Source organism: Sturnus vulgaris, chromosome 3, assembly GCF_052056855.1.
Source record: "Sturnus vulgaris isolate bStuVul1 chromosome 3, bStuVul1.hap1, whole genome shotgun sequence".
Classification (NCBI taxonomy): Eukaryota; Metazoa; Chordata; class Aves; order Passeriformes; family Sturnidae; genus Sturnus; species Sturnus vulgaris.
The window spans coordinates 95,145,525-95,166,183 of NC_142245.1; the positions used below are offsets into that span (position 1 = coordinate 95,145,525).

At 36.8% G+C, this 20,659-nt stretch overlaps 1 protein-coding gene across 28 annotated transcripts in view; it reads right to left on the reverse strand.

Moving 5' to 3' along the window:
- DLGAP2 (DLG associated protein 2) overlaps positions 1-20,659 on the reverse strand; it is a 454,715-nt gene that overhangs the window by 321,148 nt on the left and 112,908 nt on the right. For 10 of the 28 annotated variants that reach the window (XM_088162334.1, XM_088162330.1, XM_088162331.1 and 7 more), the window contains exon 1: positions 16,954-17,270. The exons of 4 other annotated variants lie outside the window; for them this stretch is intronic. Coding sequence is in view for 6 of the 24 variants with exons in the window: in XM_088162313.1 (XP_088018439.1) it covers positions 16,954-16,956 (3 nt within the window). In the remaining 18 variants the exon portion in view is untranslated. Of the gene's footprint in view, positions 1-1,141; positions 6,645-11,936; positions 13,791-16,953; positions 17,271-20,659 lie in introns of those variants that run through there. 14 more of the 28 variants (XM_088162335.1, XM_088162329.1, XM_088162332.1 and 11 more) reach the window with 4 other exon arrangements.

Consider the following 20,659-nt stretch of genomic DNA (forward strand, 5'->3'; position numbering starts at 1 on the left):
AGCAAGCTATTTTACCTGCATAACAGAAATCTAGATTGGAAAATATAAATGTATTGATTTTTTTTTTGATAGGTATATCCAAAACTAGAAGGGATAATACTCGTGAAAAAAGAGCACCCCCAACTTCTACTGCTGAAAAGTTTAGAGAACGAGAAGGAGAAAAATACATACAGAGAATACTTCCAATATTGAAGCATTTCAAGGCATTTGAACACTATTCACTTGCTGCAAAGTTGCCAATTCTAAAACCAGGATTGAATGAATTTTACTGAAGAAGACCCAGTAACCTACTGATCTTACACACCTCTGCTTAAAGGTAGGTTTCTCAAAAAAAAAAAATTCTTATATCAAATCTTAACCCTTACTGTACAATTAATATTAGGTATCCAAAAGAATGCAGACTGTGTTTGTGATCACAGCACTTTTTAAAGCTCATTAAAGAATATTTCTGTTTAGTAGCATTTTTTGTTAGCAACATTTTTCTAATGTAAAGGCTTTCATCATTGTGCAGCAAATATGTGGGGTTCTTTGCTCTTATCTCATGCAGTGCACTCGATAAGGAGTACTACTGAATCTTCTGCACGCTGCATTACAAAGAAAACTGTCTTTCTGTAAGGCATTTTCTCTCCACTGCTTTCACATGAAATAAGGGCTGTTGTAGCTGAATGTATCTGACTGTATTCATACTCAAATAAAAACTGAAACCCTTCTACTTTATCTGAAGTATAAATCCCTGAAAAGATCCTTTCTTTTCTTTGCCTTTCCAATTGTGTTCACTGTAATAAAGGTTAATATTGAACTGAACTTATTGTATTCCAGCATCACATGTTAAGTTCCAAATCTCTGCATGTGATCTATTTTCTTCTTTATTGTAGAAATTAGAGAATAGGTAAAATGATGACAATATTATTAAAAATATCACAGCAAAAGCATTTTACTTAAAGGCAGTTCAAACATATTGCTTTCATGAGTAGGAAAAAAAACATGGTGCAAAGTGCTCGGGAGAGGGAAGGGACGAGCATCTGTTGAAAATTAACTACTTCGACATTAATTAACACATAATTTTCTACCTGATGAGATGGTGTTGTAGAAAGTATAAATTGAAGGCACAAGAGTAAGAAATGAGTCATCTTTGACTTACCGTATCAAAGACTATTGCTGTATTGCAGTCAGCATCCAAACACAGAGCATGAAGCTTCTCACAAATCAGAAAAAAATACAATCAATGAACAAATCAAATTCATTGTAAAAATAAAGGCCAGAGATTAGAGTATGTATCCAAGGGTCTGGTTAGTCACAGCTTTGACTAGCCTGCTACAGAGCTCTGCAAAACAAGTATACTGCAGCAGTGTGGCAAGCATAGGATTGCAATGCATGTCCCATATATTCAAGCATAATAGAAAACATGGTCTGGAGCTTATTCCATGTGGAAGTGGGGTTTGTTTTATGCAGGCAGAAAAAAGAAAGGTTCTTTTCCCACATAATAGAATTAGAAATGTAGATTTTTCTTGATTATTGTACACAATAATTCCCCAGGATATCAATTACATAAAGCAGGTGCCTCTGTCTCCTGTTTCCCAGATAAATGCCTGTAATCTCATTTCACAAATGATCCTATTTAGACAGGAGCCACCTATTGTGATGATATCATTTGCTCTAGTATCCATAAATGGGCAACTTCCTACAAAACGTCATGACTACTGACGACACAAATTTTTATAATATTGAGTGGGCAGGGTGGTTGATGGGGTCCCATCAATCTACAGCAGTTTCTTCTGATGTGATACCATGATTCCTGCATAATCACCTAAAAGACTGTAAATGAAGAGGAGCATTAAACCTCTCTAGTAAAGCTCATTAAAAAAAAAAAAAAAACCACAACAACAAACAAAACCCACACACCTAAAACTGGGGAAAAAACCCTAGAGAGGTAGTAAGACAGATAAAACATAATGACAGAGCAGTGGCTCCTTTTCAAATGCCTTCGGCATTCTCAAGGATACTGGTAGATATGAACAAAATCACTCTCAGTTAAGAAGTGTAGCTGTCAGTTTCTTTTTAACAAATAATAAAAGACTGAATATCCTTTTTCCTTGCAAATTTATAATATGCACTGACAGCAAAAAGGACCAGTGCTTCATTGACACACAAATTAGCCCACTCTCAGTGAATATTTTTTAGAATTAGCAGCTGCTTGTCACAGGAGCTTGGAATATGAACACTGTATCAAATTACCCTTTAGACTGTTTGAAATCCAGGCTGCTAGACAGGCTTGCTTCATGCACTAGCTACATGGATTTAATTTCTTACAATAGTGTTTTCCTAAGAAAAACCATTCCATTAAATATATGTATTTGGAAAATGCTATGATACTCAGAGATAGCTGAAATTAGTCTCCATCTACCTGCTTTAACACATAGAGATGTGAGGAGAGTTTAAGGTGATACAGCCTTCACTTGCTTACCCACCTTTTCCTCAAGGGACTCAATTGTGCCTAGAGGCTAAAGCAAATTGCTTAAGAACTTGTAATTAATATTTTTCCTGGCAGAAGTTGGTAAGAACTTCAGAAAAAGGTTTCCTGATTAAAAAAAAAAAATACCTGAGGGCATTTTTCAACAGTATCTCCACAAATCTTGGTTTACTTACTCCTGCTTTGAACAGACTGAGCTGCATCCAAACAACTTCTTAATACACAGGAATCCATCTGCATTAATGTTTGGACAGTGCTCACCAGAACACCAGTCAAGCTGGGGTTTCAGGGTGGAAAACTTTAAAGCTTAAAAGTAAAAACCCCGAGAGGACTTTATAAACATTTCCATTGATGTAGTTCCAGCAAAACAGTCTACTTCGTGAAATCCAGCCCTTCTACTGTACATTCCCTTTTAATACTTTGCCTTTATTTTATAGTTTCTTTGGACCAGGGACCACCCTCTACTAAATTTCTAGATTACACATAAGAGAGGGTCTCAAAGGCAAGGCAGTGCAAATTTTAATAATAAAAGCAACTCTTTCAGAGTTGACTCCTACCCGAGTGACTCATTTCAGGTCTAGATAGGTTGAATGCAAAATCTGAACACAGCATCCATGGCTACAACACACAGTATGCTGTCAAAGCAAAGAATTCAATGGCTTTTTTACAGGCACCCTAAAGAGAAGAACTCCTTCCTTAGAGATTGAAAACATTGGAGAAAACAACTTCAGAGCATTGAATAGCCATTTAGATACAAGCAGGTTCTTTCCTTCTCCCTCCCTCCCTTCTGTGCTTATCTTCAAGATAACACTAGCTGATCTCCTTAAATATGCTGTTTAGGAAAAGACAGAAGCAAAGCTTTGGCTCTGGATATCATAACCCCTTCATTTCAGTACTGGGTGGAAATAGAAAAGCATATACTCTGTGTATCCAGATGGCATAAATATTTTCCATGTGTTTCCATGACAAAAGATAAAGATAACACAAGAAACAGTTAGAAAGTAGAAGTGTGTGTGAGTGTAACTGAGATTGATGGTCCAGAAGTTTCTCTCTTGGTTAGATAAAAGCTGCTGAAATGGAAACGAGGAGAAGAAAAAAAGACCGAAAATAGCTAAAAAGAAAACTAATCACTGCTTTATCAAGTTCAGTCCTGCCTTGGGAAACACCAAATGTCGTATTTCCTTGTTAATGTACAAAGTCTTTCAAGGCTGTTCCCAGGATGTAGTAGGCAAGTGCATGCTTTCTTAAAGCAATTATCTTTTTCAGCATCTGAGCCAAAGGGTGGCACCACTCTTCCTTAACCTAGTTTTGTGCTTACCAAGAACACCGTGATGAGCATAGAGCTCATTCCCATGCAGAGGAAAATGTTAAACATAGTCCATGGAAGATGCCTCGATAGTTCTGATTTGTGCCTAAAGGCTTCTAAGCTTTATAAAACCTAGTGCTAAAGAGAATGTAAATGTCATTTACAACAGTTCCCATTTGTTTAGGGAGATATTGTAAGAAAATACTCCATGTATATTGCTGTCTCAGGAAGGATTATACTGAAAGAATGAGTCACTTCAGTGAAAGCAAAGCTGCTGCACTTGGTCATGGTGAGATTGTCATAAGCCACAAGATCTAATACTAAGCAAGTACACTGGACATCTGATAAAAGTGCAGACTACATAACATAATATTCTATCCCTCTTAAGGCCTTTCCTTTACATGTGGGATCTTTTAAATACCCTTATATCCTAAAAAATAAGTCTAAATGTCCTTAAACCACCTTTGAAATTCCTACTGGTCTTCCTTTTGTTTTGCTTGTTCTTTCTACCATAACTGGAAACTAAATCTCTCCAGACATTACAGAGAGCTGATAAATCTGAATATATCTGGGCAAAGAATTAGAAAGGCTAGATCTTCTTTAAAATGTCTGGGCTTTCCACTACTTAGAGTTGAAACCTAAGTTGTAGAGTACTAGTGGATTATTGAAACTCCATTCTGAAAGGTAGGAGGCCAAAGGTTGTTACCTTCTAAACTACTGATATTTTAGTAGATTGTCTCTAAAGCAAAGACAAAACAAATTGTTTCAGTTAAATGAGTTTTTCTGCTGGTTTAAGTAACAAGAAACTCTGCCATCTCCAGTATCATTGTAACATATTAATTAGTGACGAAATACCAAACCAACAAAAAAATTATGCTAAAAAAAATTTACAATGCTGTCCTTTTAAATTGCAAACAGCTAACAATCAGTACCAATAAAAGGTGAATTCCTATATGCCATCTTTTCCCAGAAGTAGAATAGGAAAACAGCAAATTGTGTGATGCTTCCTTTAATTGTATTACTTAGGCCACCCCATGTGCATATCGATTAATGAGGCTCACACTCACTAAAACAAGAAAAAGCTTTATAAGAACTTGCACTTCCACTTGTTTCTATAGCAAATAAATAGGAAAATTAGGCAAACAAACAGGAAAATTAAGCAAGTCCTGGACAAGGAAATTTTAGTCTGCTATCCTGCATAATGTTTTCAGCCATGATCAAAAATTTTAAGGGCTATACATTTTATCCTCATTCTTTTAGCCAGATCTAGTTGTGTGTAAATCTCTTGAGGAGCTGAACTGAACTGATGGGATCCATTGAGCAGATATTACTGCAACAGGCATCACATTTCTGTACCTAAGCAAAGATTCTTCCTTAAATCCCTCTGAGATTCATCACTTTTGCTTTTCAACAGAACTATGGAAAACTTAAAGGGGGATTTCATCATCATAAGGCCAAATTTAATTTGTTATCATATAGCAATGTTGATGAACAATAATGTGCAGTTTTTAGTTACTCTTCAAAATCCTATTTCCTAGAAAAAGTTAGAAATATCATTTACAGGTATCACAACTAAATAAATACTTAAGAATGATAATCACAGTAAATTATTACTTAATGCCTGAAACAATCAGAAAAAAGTTCTGCTTACAAGCTCAATTTTATACCACCAGCTGCCATGCTGGTGCCCCAAAGAAAATTTTAATTTCACAATCCATTAGCAATACAAGTGTAAAAAAACTCTACCAAATAAAAAATTACCTGTTCTGACAGAAAAAAACCATAATTTTAATTTCCATATGAATATTAAATAATTGAGAGCAGAAGTTTTATTTAAAAGATGAGGAGGGCTTTACTTTGTTTTACAAAACCTTGCTAGCACAATTGTTGATTGATAAGGGGCAATCATGGTTTGCATTTAGTAACTCTTCTAAATGAAATAGAATTTCTTGGGAAATAGGAAGAAAAGGATAAAAAGTTCTGCCTGATTTATTTCAGTCTGTGAAACTGCATTTTACTGAGTCATTTCCATTTCAAATTTACTCCTCACTTCTTTGAAAGGCAGCTGCATTGAAACATTTATGGACCTAAAGTCTGTACAAAATATTGTTTAATATAAACAGGAACTAAATACTCTCTTCTACCATAACCTTGATACTGTAGGATGCCTGGTAGATTTTCCAGAGGTCAGATGTTCAGTAGGGTTTATTCTCGTAGTCTAAAAATCTGATTCTTGGAGCATTTCAGATCTGGATTCTCTATAAATTATAGCTATTGTGACAAAACATTGGCTTTGGCAGACAGGAGATCTAGAGAGAGAGTTTTCTTCATTGAAGATCAAAGCTGCAAAATAGTACTAATAAGCTATAAAATAGTACTAACACTGACCAGCAAAGCTATGGTATGGCCATACTATTGACATGAAAATAATTGTGTTCTTGCAGGGTAGGATGTCAGAAATTCTTCGTATTTTGATAGTATCAAAGTGGAAGATGCATCTGTGAGCAAGACAGCTGTCTGAACAATGATCCCTCACTCACTTGGAGGCAAGATTGCAAAAACATCTGGCTGCCTTTAAGTGCAAGTGTTGAAGAACAGCTGTAATAACAACAAAGAGAAAGACAATCCCAAAAGACTATATACAAAAATATAGCACTAATGCCTTTTTTTAAAGGCAATGAGGTTGCTTCAAAAACTGCACTTTTTTGTTCTTACCAAGGTCGCCACAGAGCTTGTTAGATGCTTTTAATATTCCTTCCTTCCTTCCTTCCTTCCTTCCTTCCTTCCTTCCTTCCTTCCTTCCTTCCTTCCTTCCTTCCTTCCTTCCTTCCTTCCTTCCTTCCTTCCTTCCTTCCTTCCTTCCTTCCTTCCTTCCTTCCTTCCTTCCTTCCTTCCTTCCTTCCTTCCTTCTTCCTTCCTTCCTTCCTTCCTTCTCTCTTTCTTTTCTTTCTTCTTTCTTTCTTTCTTTCTTTCTTTCTTTCTTTCTTTCTTTCTTTCTTTCTTTCTTTCTTTCTTTCTTTCTTTCTTTCTTTCTTTCTTTCTTTCTTTCTTTCTTTCTTTCTTTCTTTCTTTCTTTCTTTCTTTCTTTCTTTCTTTCTTTCTTTCTTTCTTTCTTTCTTTCTTTCTTTCTTTCTTTCTTTCTTTCTTCTTTCCCTTTCTTTCTTTCCCTTTCTTTCTTTTCAGAGCTTCCAGCCATTTCTTTGCAGTAGAATTTCAAAATGTAGTCAAGAACTTGGTATCTCACAATTATTATTGTAAATTAAAACGAAACAGTAACCACCCGATCTCCCTGTATGTTTAAGCTTAAAGCAGTTAAGAAATTTCTCAACTCCACACTGTTTCATTTTGACAAACTTTATAACAGGGCCATTATTTTTCTCAATTTTTCTCAAGTAACACTGCCTCAGAAACCACTAATCTGAGAATGTTTGTGTAGGCTTTCTGATCGTTTTTGTTTTAAGCAAAAATAGTTATCAGTGATGTGTGATAAATGACAGACTTTCATTTTTCTCTCATTTTGTTTTCTGATCTATGTCACAGTACCTTCACTTGCAGTCCTGTATTCCTTGCCTTTACTACCCGTTTTCCTCCTTCCCAATTTTCTAAGTTAAAATAGACAAAAAAAGTGATGTGAAAATAGACAAAAAAGTGATTATTTCCTATCTGGTTTTTGATTTTACACATATCTGATGTCTTTGAAAGATGACCAGTTGACTTTATGACAAAACTGAAGATGCTGTTCTAAAGAATCATTCTAGAAACTATGGAAAAAATAAAACAAAGGAGAAAGACTTGAAGATTACTGAAGTATGATCAGGTTAAATCTCATATCAAATCATCTGCTCTCCCTTGACAAACTTTTGGGAAAGGGGGAGAGAGACTGACAGCAGCTGCAGACAGTTAAAGGCTTTCAAAGGGTCTGGAGAGCCCAAAGGAGGCACCTCACACAGTGGGGCTCCAAGTTGAAGCACTGTCTCCAAATCACAGCCATTAGAAAGAGCCTACAAGGTCTCAGTAATATTTCTTGATTATTTGCTAAATATAGCAACACAGTCTAGATGATCTAGTGCATAAATAAAATTCTGCTTCACATATTCTGTGCTTTGTTCGCCAGTATGCAAATATGGCTATTATATCATCCCAATATTAACTGTGTCTTGTGCTGCAACAACTGCAGTACCAGAGTTTGGACCTTTGCAAGTTGAAACGTGGATTTGACATCATATTCAGGTTCTTGTTGTGGCTGATGATAAGCTTTGTTTTGAAGGTGAAACAAAGTCAAATTCCGTAACTTCAGATGTTGCCAAGAGACGAAAACAGTCGTCTTCTGGCCATATCTCATCAGAGGCACTGGCACTAATCCATTTCCAGGCATCACAGCTCATAAACTCAGAACTATTATGGACTCGATAAAGTCAATCGATACATTAGTTAAGTGAGATGGAATGATTTAGCTCTTAGGGAAAAAAATATAGGGCTCAGTGTTATCCAATGCTGGGTTTGAGCATCCAGGTATAATGAATTACAAGAACACCATTCAGACAGACACACCTGTCTTGGCACATTCTCTTGAAATATAACTGGGAAAACAAAGTCTTTTTGTTTTGTTTAAATAAATTGAGAGGACTTCAAAGAAAGGATTGCTTCTCACTATCTGTTTTTAAAAAGCTTCTTGAAGAGCTTTTTTCTGAGACCCTACTTCATACTGACTTTGTGTAACAGCTCAACAAGAATCTGGATTTGTCCCTTAGAAATTTGAAAAGTCAAAATCTGAAGTTAATGTAGGACTGGCAAGTTTTTCAAAGGTGGAGAAACCCGTAGCACTTACATGACTTTTCCCCACTGACAAATCTGAGCTAGATAGAAAAACATAGTGACAATGGGAGGAAATGGGGTACTGTGGATGCCACAATATGCATTAAAAATACATTTTGACACAAATTCTCTTCAATCTTACATGCTAACTGAAAGTAATAAAGGTAAACAGATGCATGTATATACACACATCCAAATAACCAATAGTGTTTGTTGACTTATCGCAATCTTTAGGAGGCCTATTTTAGAAACTAATTGAATCTTTTATTTTAGAATGTAAATATATCTTATTTAATAATACTTCCTATTTGAAAAAAAAAATTCACAATATAGGATACGGAAACTGCATCATTTTAACAACAACAAAAAAAAAAAAAGCTGAATACTTTAATCCAGAGGCTTCTAGCATAAACTACAGCAGTGAAAATGTGTATTGAAATTACTGGTTAGACTGACTACTAAAAATAGTTATTTTGGCCATAGCAAATAACATAATAGAAATGTTCTTTCTGTAGATTATTTCTATTAAGTTTTATGTTTCCTGCAGAAAGACAATGTGAGCACTACTCATTAAAGGTGGAATGCAGGAAGAAGTAAAATCTTCTAGCAATAGTACAAGAAAGCATATTACAGTACATCTGTAAACCTGGTTTTCTCAAAGGATGACTGAGGGCCAGAAAATGACATGACAAAGACACACATATCCCCAGGATTATTAAATCCTGCTAGTGTGCAAAGGAAAAACATCAGCAATAACATTAATATTCACAGTGGCACCCTTTGATGCTTTCATAATTTAGATTTGACCTCAGTAAGAAACTTGGCAAATTACTTTTGTTCCCATGTTTATTGTCTTTTATGAAAGGACAATAACACCCATGCATCAACCCTGCATCATGATTGCCCAATAAGCACCCACAAATGTTTGATATCCAGGATTTTGCAGCCTAGAACTGAAGCACACTGAAAAAGCTGATACGTGTAGAAGTCACTATGGTTACTGCCTACACTTTCTTTTCCTCCAATAAGATCTTTCATTTCCGTAAGCATTAAAATTCACCAAATGCACCAAAATTATTCAGACAAAAAAAATAATCCTAGTTTATAAGCCTTTTAGCTGCGTTGCTTTTATCTTTTTAAGTATAGACTCCGAGCTGAGACATATTATTCCACATCTGAATATAAGAAAAAGTATTGCAGGAGAAACCTTGTGGTGGAAATGCTTTGTGGACCCCCAGATTCAGCAGTGTGTGTGGAACAGCTGTCTGCTGTTGGCCAGTGCAAAGCCAAAACCCAGAAAACACTGTACAGGATGCTAGAAAAAAGGCACTAGCTGGAGATTTAGTAAGCCAAATTCAGATGATTATTCTTAGCATTATTGCAAATATTTCTAATAAGAAGAAATTAAAAGTTCATCTTCTGTGGTTAGATTCCCTATCTATTGTAATAAGAAATAGCTATATGTAAAATGAATTTTGGGTGGGTTTTCTTTTTTTTAGGCTTTGCTTTATCTTATCTTTTTTTCAGTATTCTTATATAAATGTCAAACTGGTTAGAGCCTGTAATATTTCCTGATCTCATGGTCACTCAGTATACCAAGCACTTTAAAATTGTATCCAGTGGCTGTGTCCTCAACAGTCATTTAAAACATTTCTTAGTTGTATCTGTTTACTTCAGTTAGCTTTCTACTTAAGTTCCTTTCAGCACACTGAATGACTTTGTTCCCTGGTATTGCCTGTTATTTTGAAAACCTCCTTGATCCACCACTGTCAGTTCTCCTACATACAAGAAGCCTATTTTTTCTTTTCACCTCAATTACCTCCTTACAGCTAGTTGCTTTTAGTGTGACATATTTGACAGATCAATATATTCTTTATCAGTTCAGTTACTTCCCTTTATTTTTCCTGTATGTGATTTTTCTGATGTTTTCTTTAGGTGAAAGTTCTTAATATTACTCTTCAATACAATGAGGTCCTTTCACTGAGAACCCTTTCTCCCTTTTTCAGAAAGAGCAGGGTGCTCGCAGCATACAGGACATGCAGGTAAAATACTTGACACCTTCAGCAGGAATTACACCAAACTGAGCTGTGGTTTGTAGAGAAGTAGCATCATCAGAGCCTTATTCCTGCTGCTGAGGTAGGGTACATAGTCCCCTCGACACCCAAATCTACAGAATCTCTTCCAGCATTGCCAGCCCCAAGGAGTCAAACAACACCTCCAATACTCACAGATGGAACTTCCCCAAAATCACAAATACTTTCTTAAGATAGATATGCAACTTGCCCTTCAGACCAGACTCCCAACCTGTAAGAACTCAGAATATTTCTTATCACTACCTTAATTTCTTAAACCAAACTGGAAAATAGAGCCTTTCCCTGTAGTCCCTCACTTTCATAATAACAAACTCTTGCTAATGTATTAAATGTCACAGGAAACAACAAATCAGCAGTGGTCACTTTTTCGTGTATCATTTCCATGTATGACACCTAGATACATTAAAGAAGGGGGAAAGTACTTCCTAGAAGTTTGAAGAATTCAGCTGTTGGCTTAAAATAGTCAGCAATTTCTATATAAGTCATAGAAAATATTGAACAATTATCTGCTTAAAATTTTTCAATGTAAATGAGAATATGAGAAAGGTTTTACTTCTGATGAAGTCTTAAATGCAAGTAAATGAACATGCATCCAGGTTTTGACAAAAGCAGAAGCAGTTTAGGAGGAGCTTATAAAATTTGTGGAAGGAGAGTACACCAAAAGGCTGATATTTATTGGTAGAGTGCTATTATGACATTTAGGCTGTTTTCTGTTATGCTTGCTTACTTATTTGTGCTCCTGTTTTATTTCCTGGAGAAATGCCAAAAATATAAAGTGACCTCTGTATACTATTAACTATGTCCCATCATGCTGCTTAAAATATGTCACAACCTGATTGGCACAGAAACACATTTTGTTCTGTTTGGGAGTGCTTATACCCAGACCAATGAAAATGCACAGCCTCAGCTTCTTGGGAACCAAGAAGTCAGCTCTAAATATGGCTTTTTATAGGGGTTCAGTTGCAGCAGGACAAGCTATGGCAAAGTATCTTAATTCACAGACAAGGTAATTTATAATGGGACAGTATTTAAAATACGAGCTGATCTTGCTCAGATTAAATTAATCTAAATTTGGGATCAAATGACCTGTAAAGAGACAAATTATTATTTAGAAATTATTCCAAGCTGCAAACACATAGGAGACATGCCCTGGTTTTACCTAAAGCACAGACCAATACAGTGCAAATTCACAATCACAGGAACTGAATACACAGTATAAAGAAAACACAGCTTTAAAAAGTTACTATCTTACAGAACACAGCTGGCTGATAAATTCAAGGAGAAAACGAAGATGCTGAGGAACAAGTGACTTCTGTAGTCCTGGAAGATGCCAAGACACACAGTGAGCTGCAAGGGGTGAACAAGAAGAAGCACCAGAGAAAGCCTGCAAGAAAATAGGCAGGGATAGGAGCAGGGATAAAGGTCTGCTGTAAATAGGGAGATCTGCTTGTGTGCAGGGCTCTGCCGAGCAGCCTTCCAGGAGCAGCACTGCACCTTTGAGACTCTGCTTCAGCCAGCGCCGCTGTACCGCAAGGGGACGGCTCCATCTAGAGGCAAATATCCCCCGAGCTGGGGAATGGCATCACTGCGACTGAAATACCTCCTTCTCCTGTCAGAACCTACTCAAAATAGCACTCCGAGCTGCTGTCCTCTTGGCAGGAATGTCCAGCAGGAGGGAGCAAACTCCATCCATCTCATCTTCTGCAAAGGCTGAGCAGTTGAAAATAAAGCCAAGCTTTCCCTGAAATCCACCTCTCAGTTTGAATGGTGTCCCATACCAAGACTTGCCAGATTGATTCTGTGGCATCCATAAAATAACACAGATCGCAGGCTTACTCTCTGATGGCAAGAATGGGTCCCACAGGCAAAGGGGGACTCCTTTACTGCACTCCTTTACTACTTATGTTTCTCAAGAAATACAGAGTATTTCCCACAAATATCTTGATAAGCACATCTATATTCAGAATCAGAGCACCAGTAGTTAATATGAATTTAAAGAAATGTTTCAAAAAATAATGACACTATTGAAAAGAACATTTATAATCCTTTGTGTTGCAAAGGCCTTTTCTGTAGAACAAAGATGAAGCTATTATTTTCTGTCCATCAATAAACAAGTATCTCCAACCACATATTGATACTGCTGAGGAGCCCAGGAGCACTAAATCACACACTTTAAAAATTATAAGCAAGTTTAACTTCATCCTCTCTATTGCTGGGGTCTAGACATGCCAAGCTATTCTCACTGAAGAGTTTCTTTTCTGCACTGATCAAGAAAAAAAAGCCTTTGAGTGGATGTCTCTGAAGGCCCTTTTCTCCCAGTCACAGGCTAAGACATGTATTGCAATGTAATTTTACAAGCTTAACTCCACTGTAGCTTACTGTACATCTAAAAGGGCTTTTTCAAATAGGCAGCAACCTGTTATATGAATATAATTCTTCCTGTTCACTGTTTCCAGGCTTGTGGGGTATGTATCACCAAATATGCACTTTTTATAAATCAGTATGTTTAGATTCAGACAAGCTGTGTATCTGAGCAACAGCACAGCAAGGAGCGACTGTTGTCTATGCATTACATTTTCTCAGATTACTCATTTATTATACAATAGTGTCCTAAATTTTACCCATCACTTTCTTCGGGTGTTTGTTAGTGAGGAAGAAAATTTGGATTCAAACTAGTTTTACTTTTTCCATAATGATGCAAGTTAGGTATAAGTAGTTAAGATTAAAACTGGTGAGCTGGTTATTGTAAGCAAGACACATTGGGGAGTGACAGGAGAGAAAAAGATAATGCTCATTTTCCTATAAAAATTAATTGCAAAAATGTCTGCTCATTTCTTAACCTATTCTTTTTCTATGTTTTACTAATTTTAGATGTATTTTTGCAATAAGAATACAAATCTAAATGGACAAATCCAATATATTTTACAGTTTTAGGTTAGGTTTTGGGTTTCTTCTAAGGGCATATAGTTCATGAAGCATTGTTTATTTTACAGGATTCGTTGCTGAAAACAAAACTAGCAAACTACACAGTCATTTCTTCCCGACTTCTTCCTGCTTTAGGAATTCAGATCCAGTTTGCTGTTACTCAAAACAAAATTACTTGCAGCTATGACTCATATCTTTCTGGTAGCAAAGAATATAAGATGTATGTCTATTTATGTAGCACATACATAATATAACACTGGAAGTTTTTTAAGGTCTCTTCTAAGAGAAGTGCAAGAGCATGGATGGAGAAAGAATTCATTGGAGTTAAAGGAGGACCTCAGTGGACTCTCATACGTATTTGCAAATACATACACGTACTATGACATATGTACCAATATCTATGGGAAGAGTTGAATATCAATCAAATGGAAACATCAGAGCTAACCTCCAAGAGACTCTAGTGATTAGCAGTCACTTATGGTCAAAGACATTCCCACCTTGCAAGCTCAGCTTCATCCCTTGGCTTCAGACCCAGAACAGACCAGTACTCAAGCAAGTCCTGCCTCTTTGCGGTGTTTGGCTTTGCAGTGTCCAGCACTGATTTAAATCAATGTCTCAAAGACATTGTTGGCCAAAGAAACTGCACAATTAGTGTGCCTATGAAACATATGTCACTGTACCCAACTTTACCTGGGTGGTCCAAAACTGAAGAAAATACAGGTGAGAGATGGACCTCAGACTTTCATTATTGCAATAAGTTTTTGGAGGCAGTCTTTTTATGAAAATCTGAATTAATCTAAATGGAGAAAAGAGTAGAACAGCTTAGGTCAAGACACAGTGCTCAGAGAAGTGGATAAAATATGGAGGGAAAAGTAGAATGCTGAGAAGGATGGAGAAGAGGGTCTGTTATGGTATATGTTAAAGATGTGGATAGGGCAGAGATAGTTCACAAAAATTTAACATAGCCCTCTCTGTGTCGGGAACACGTATGACACAAAAATTCCAACTTTTTTATATTTGGAATGGCTTAGCCTTCTCTTGCTCTACCTGAAAATGGTAAAATATATGAACAGTGACTTCCGGTGACTGAGCTACACAAGTATCCATGGGTGTGATGCCAAAACTTCAAATGTCAAAATCAGAACAAGACTGAGACTATTTCAGTCATTGTAGATCAATGTTCCTGGTCTAAATTAGTCAGCTGCCTGTTATGCAAGATCATCCTCCCTGCTAGTCATTCTCACAGAGTATTTACAGAACACTGTAGGGGAATGGTGAGAATCTGAGTGAAGGTACTACCAGGAGGAGGCTATTTAAAAAAGAATGTACTGCATACATTTTCAGGCAGACATTTAAGTAGACAGCTCTATAAAGCATTTGCTTTTCCTTTTTGCATTATATATGCACACATACATACATGTATACACACATACATACATGTATAAACACACCGTGTTTTCATGCCATTGCAGGTAATGTGGGAAAGAAGGCATACATAAATATGTTTTAAGAAATCTTTCTAGAGCATGAAATACTTCTGCTACTTCTGGGTAGCACAGGCTTATTTGAAAGAGCTTTCAAAATGCAGCCTTTGGAGAAAAGTATTTCACAAATCAAAATGATTTTCTAAAAGCCTATTTTGCCATGATAGCATTTACTAGAGTAGGAGGAAGAGGAAAATTTTGTTTTATATCATTCCTGTGGATTCAAATCTGCCCTTTTCTGGATGTTTGATTCAGTGTCCTGAGCTAAATGTAAAACATCTTGTTAAAAAAATCACAACCAAATGCACATAAAATATTTGAGCACAATGATGTGCTGCTCTTCTCCTTCCTTTCTATCTTACACACTCATTTCCTTACCCTCACTGGTTGGGGTTGCAATATAGTTGCATCTGTATGAGATAATTTCTGCCTGCTTAACTAATGCGAAAAGACTCCTTGTTGAAAAAAGACAGAACAAGTGAAGTCATAAGGTGGACTAGTTTAAAAAAAACTTATTGAATAGCCTTTTGCTGTTTGCATCATATAACAGGATTGCTCTGTGTGCAGTGTTATCTCAATTACTGTTCTACAAATACAGTCATAAAGAAAGCGGAGGAAAAAAAGTCACGTTCCAATTTTTAACTATTATTTTTACTGTATGTTTTCATTTTTATTTCTTAAGGGGTATAGTACATGAATTAAAAGAAGCCTGATTCATTTTGTTAACACAGAATACAGCATGATCTGCACTGATTCAGGGTCCACCTTATTTGCTAAAACTGGAGATAAAGACCCGGAACTGTTGAACCAAGCCAAGAGTTAGGATACTTTTTTTTTTTTGATAAATAGCATTTTTTCAATAGCATTTGACCAAAAATGCAGGAGCTTCAGCAAACCCCGCCAAACTCCAAATGGACTGTCTGATGATTTGGCACAACTTGAGATAATGCTGAAAGCAAGTACAGCCAAATTAGTACTTGCATTCAGTTAAAATGAAATGGACTATCATATAAATAGATCAAAATTGGGCCCAGATCCTGCAATTCACTATGCAGGCAGACTGTCAAGTGCAGAATCAGCACTTTGGTGAGCAGAAATCTAATAAGGAAAAACTCTAAAATGCCGGAAAGAATTATTAGAAGAAAAACTATTTAAATCCTCCATATAACTAGAAACACTTGCTAAATACCACAGAAATTATAAATGAGTTAAAAGCACTTACTTTGAACCTGTAAATTATTCTTTAAATGTAGTAAAAATAATTTCATGCAACAGTGTGTCAAGCCAGTTTGGAAAAAGCGCTAAAAAACCTTGATGACTGTGTTTATCCACAGTACAGCAAGTGTAAAATCAGTATTAAGCAGCCCAAGAAGCAATGCACTACCTGAGCACAGCACAAGTGACACAGATTTTGGAAGAAGATTAAAGATGAGAGAGAAGGAGTGAAAGGTTAAACATACAAATCCCACAAAGAAAGGAATCTTTAAATGCTGGGCTTTTTTGAGAATTGCAGCCTATAGTGCAGTTCCTCTGCTTCATGTTTGCTCCGAATTATAAATAAATAAATAAATAAAGACAAGCAGTTTAGTATTCCTAAAGAACGAGTTTTAAAGAGAATTCTATTCACATTAACAGAATAGATTGCATCACGTTATATAAATAAAACCTTATACTGTGACACAAGGATCTGCTAGGAAAGTCAGAAATTCGATAGACAGAAATGCTGTGAAAAATCTGCAAACCTGAACATCAAGGAGAAAAATGAAACAAAGGAAACAGAACATGTTTCTAGACTTTATGAATAAAAGTAAGTACAAATAGTAAAGGAACAACAACAACAACAACAACAGAAAGCCTTACCATGCTTGCACAACTGTGTGTCTGTAGCCCATGCTATAAATGTGGATACCTTCTATTTCCATCATCTCAGCCCCTCTAGTGGTCAGTACCTGAAGATCTTGCCTTCAGGAGGGACATGATCTATCCAAATGTGCAATTTGCTGTTGCTCCAGTATCTTGACAGATATTTTTTCCTTAATCTTGTAATTTTTTCTGGAGATATAACTTGTCACTTTTTATTAGCATTTTTGTCAGTGCTGCTGCTACGTGCATACATTTAATTGCTAAGCAACAAAGAGTAAGCTCTGCACAGCACATTCGATTACTGCATTCCCTGTGCCATGCATTGTTACTAATGCACTTATATAATAAGAAATGCCAAAAAAAAAAAAAAAAAAAAAAAAGAGTGAAAATATTTTTTTCTGTTTCTGTAGCATCTAGAAGCCACAGTCTGAAATGAGACTCCATCATGCTAGCCACCAGGAAGAGAGCTAATAGCTGAAGGAAGATGAGGGCAAGTAGACCAATAGAAAGTGCACCAAAGTTAAAAGCAGAGATGAGTTTCTGTGTTTTCATAGATGAATAGGCTAAGTCTAAAGCTCAGAGGTGACTACCCACCTATATAGTTAGTCATGATTCTCAGACATTAGGGAACTATTGCTGTGGCTAAAATACTTGAAGCTTTGGCAAGTGTGGTGGCCTCAAGGTGGAAAGCATTACCAGTTTTCAAAAGTTTATCAGTTTGGAAGAGATACATCTGCATTGTATCAAGAAATACTCTCGCTTTCTTTTTCTCTTTAAGTTGTAGAAAAAACATAGGGCAGGCAGTGTTTTCTTACCAAATGTTACACGTCACTGTCTGCTCTTCATATCAAAATGTATATTTGGCCCGTCATTGAAGGCTGCTGTCTCCAAAATCTGAGTTTGGCATTAACAAGGATTACTTGAGTCTATCACACAGAGGATAGACACTACAACTCCATCTTTCCTTTGTTGAAGTGCAGCAATGTTCACCAAAGATTTCTCTTTACACCTGAGATGTATAAGAACAGTGGTCCCTCTTTTCTCTTGGTGTGGCTATCAGCTATTTTTCAGTCAGCACCACATTTCTTAGTGCCACATCTGCAATGCTTAGCAAGAAGAGCTGCTTGATTACAAGCCTACTAAGCCATGATTGTGCAGGTGTACAAACTTGCTCAACCACATACAATCACTTTTATTTCTGCAGTTAGATTCAGGAATTGGGCCTGACTGTCTGTGTCTCTGGCATTTCCCAAGCAGCCCAAACGGAGTAAAGAATTAGATGGGGAGACCTGGTAAAATCCTCCCAAACTTTATTTCAGGATACTATATACCAGGAATTATAGCAGGTATACTTTTAGACAGGCTTCTAGACTATTAGCCTCAAGGATGAAGAGGAGTGCTAAGAAAAGAAGTAGTTGCTTTTGAATTATGAATGGTCATGTGCACAGTCCTGCACAACAGCATTAGTATTTCCTCTGGGTTCCAATATTTTTGCAATAAAACTGGACTTCCCCAATAGCTAATGTGTCCTGTCGCTTTTGGTGGGACTGAAACAAGGGCTGTAGCTTTCTTCTGGGCACAACGTCCTTTATACTCCCATGGGAAGACCAAGCAAAATTGTTCTAAATAAACCGCAGCAGGAGACCACAAAGAACATTAACAAATACCTAAACTAATTAAGTACAGCAGTACTTAATCATACAAAGTGCTTCTGCATTAAGCTACTCAGCACATTAATTACTTAACCCCTGAAATATCATTGTGAATATATGCTTTTTATTGCTATTTCATACGAGGGAAGATGAATGCTTGGAGAGGCTATATATTTCCAAGAACTACAGAGTCAAATCATTTCACATACAGACCTTGCTGGAAAGCCTAGGTAAGGACAGCTCTGACAACTCCTGCTCCAACAGAGCATTTTTAGTACAGAATCAGGGAATATTCTGATTTGGAAGGGACCTACAAGGATCATAGAGTCCAGATTTTAAGTGAATGGCCCACATAGGGATTGAACCCACAAACTTGTTATTAGCAGCAGGGTCTGACCAACTAAGCTTATCTCAGTAGAAATTCTGTAGCATCTTGAACCAGAATAGATGCCAGGGAACAAGCTGCCAATTGGGAGACCCTGTTCTCGCCTCCTGGGTCACTTTGGGAGATAAATACAGAACAAAATTACTAACTTTCTAGCTACTAGAAAGAGCTTCGTGATTTTCTTATGACCCAGAGTCCTACAGTTCCTCAGACCAAGGATTCAACAGAAGGTAGCACAGAAAAGAAGTCTCACATCACTTGGCTTCTAAGATAGAAATTTTAAAAACCCATCAAATGAGGTAAATTAATGGCATATCACATTATACTTGTGTGTTGATAACAGTAAGAATTTAATCTTTTTTTTGTACCATATAACTTCCTCACATTCAAAAACTACATTAATAGGGTGTGCTTCTACATTTCTTAACATATAGCTCATTTCTGGATCCTCACGTTGAACATTAATAGTTTCTTCTGCTTAGCTCAGGACACCAGAATGACCTTGTTTGATGGGATTTTCCCTAAACATCTCTCTTATCACCAAACACATCTGGGCCTAGCATAACCTTCTTGAATTCATTGACACAAACTCATAAGAATTTTCTGGGTTCAACTCTTAGTGATGACTCTGATGGGACTGTGAAGGATTAGGGACACAACACGGTCTCTAAACTATGAGCTGCAGTGACAACATGTGCAATACAGCCAGCAGGGAGGGAAAAGGAAGGCTATATATGATCATTTTAATGGTCACACACTTTACAGTAGAGGTTTCAAATAAATGGTTTGTTTTCCTCCATTTTTATAACTGCCCTTTAATGCCTCCAAAGAGGAATTGTTGTTTGGCAATAATCTCTTTGGCTTCAAGAAGGAAAGTATCCAGCTTCTGTGCAGGTAAGTACACAGGTCCTTAGCAACAAGACTATGTTTAATAACTCCTTTAATTTTTGGTCAGCCTTTAGTCACACCGTTGGACTAGGTGATCATTGGAGGTGCCTTCCAATTAAAATAATGTATCCTTCCATTCCATTCCATTCCATTCCATTCCATTCCATTCCATTCCATTCCATTCCATTCCATTCCATTCCATTCCATTCCACAGTGTTGGGCACACCAGCCACAGACCCCAGGGCAGGCAAGGTGATGCCCAGTCTAGCTGGGGCTGGACATCACAGCAGCTGTGGACTAATGGCATTTGAAAGGGGATTTTTTTTTCCCTAGTGAGCCCCATTAAAGAGCATGTCTACTTACAATAAAAATAAAAGGGATAGTAAGTCTGCACTTTGCAGACTCTTAGCATTCTTTTATCAAAAAAGCACTCACAGCAGCAGTAGCCATTGTTCATACATCCCAAATCATGAGGGTTAATGGGGTCACCCTTCAATGAGTGGCAAGACATACCTTACTGGACTCAGAAAACAATATTTTTTCGGAAAATAATAAAAATTGATCGATTTCTCTCTATTGGAAAGGTATTTTTCATGGACCAGATCCATCTTGCATAGACCACCAGAAACAGGATAATTTTCAGCCAGTACTAACCTAAATATATATGTATTCCTAACTCAAAACAGCTTTAAAGACTGGACTCAAAAGACTGAGTCCAAGCCAAAATAGAACTATGAATTAAAAAGACATTTTCAAGAGGTGTGTGTGTAAAAGCCTC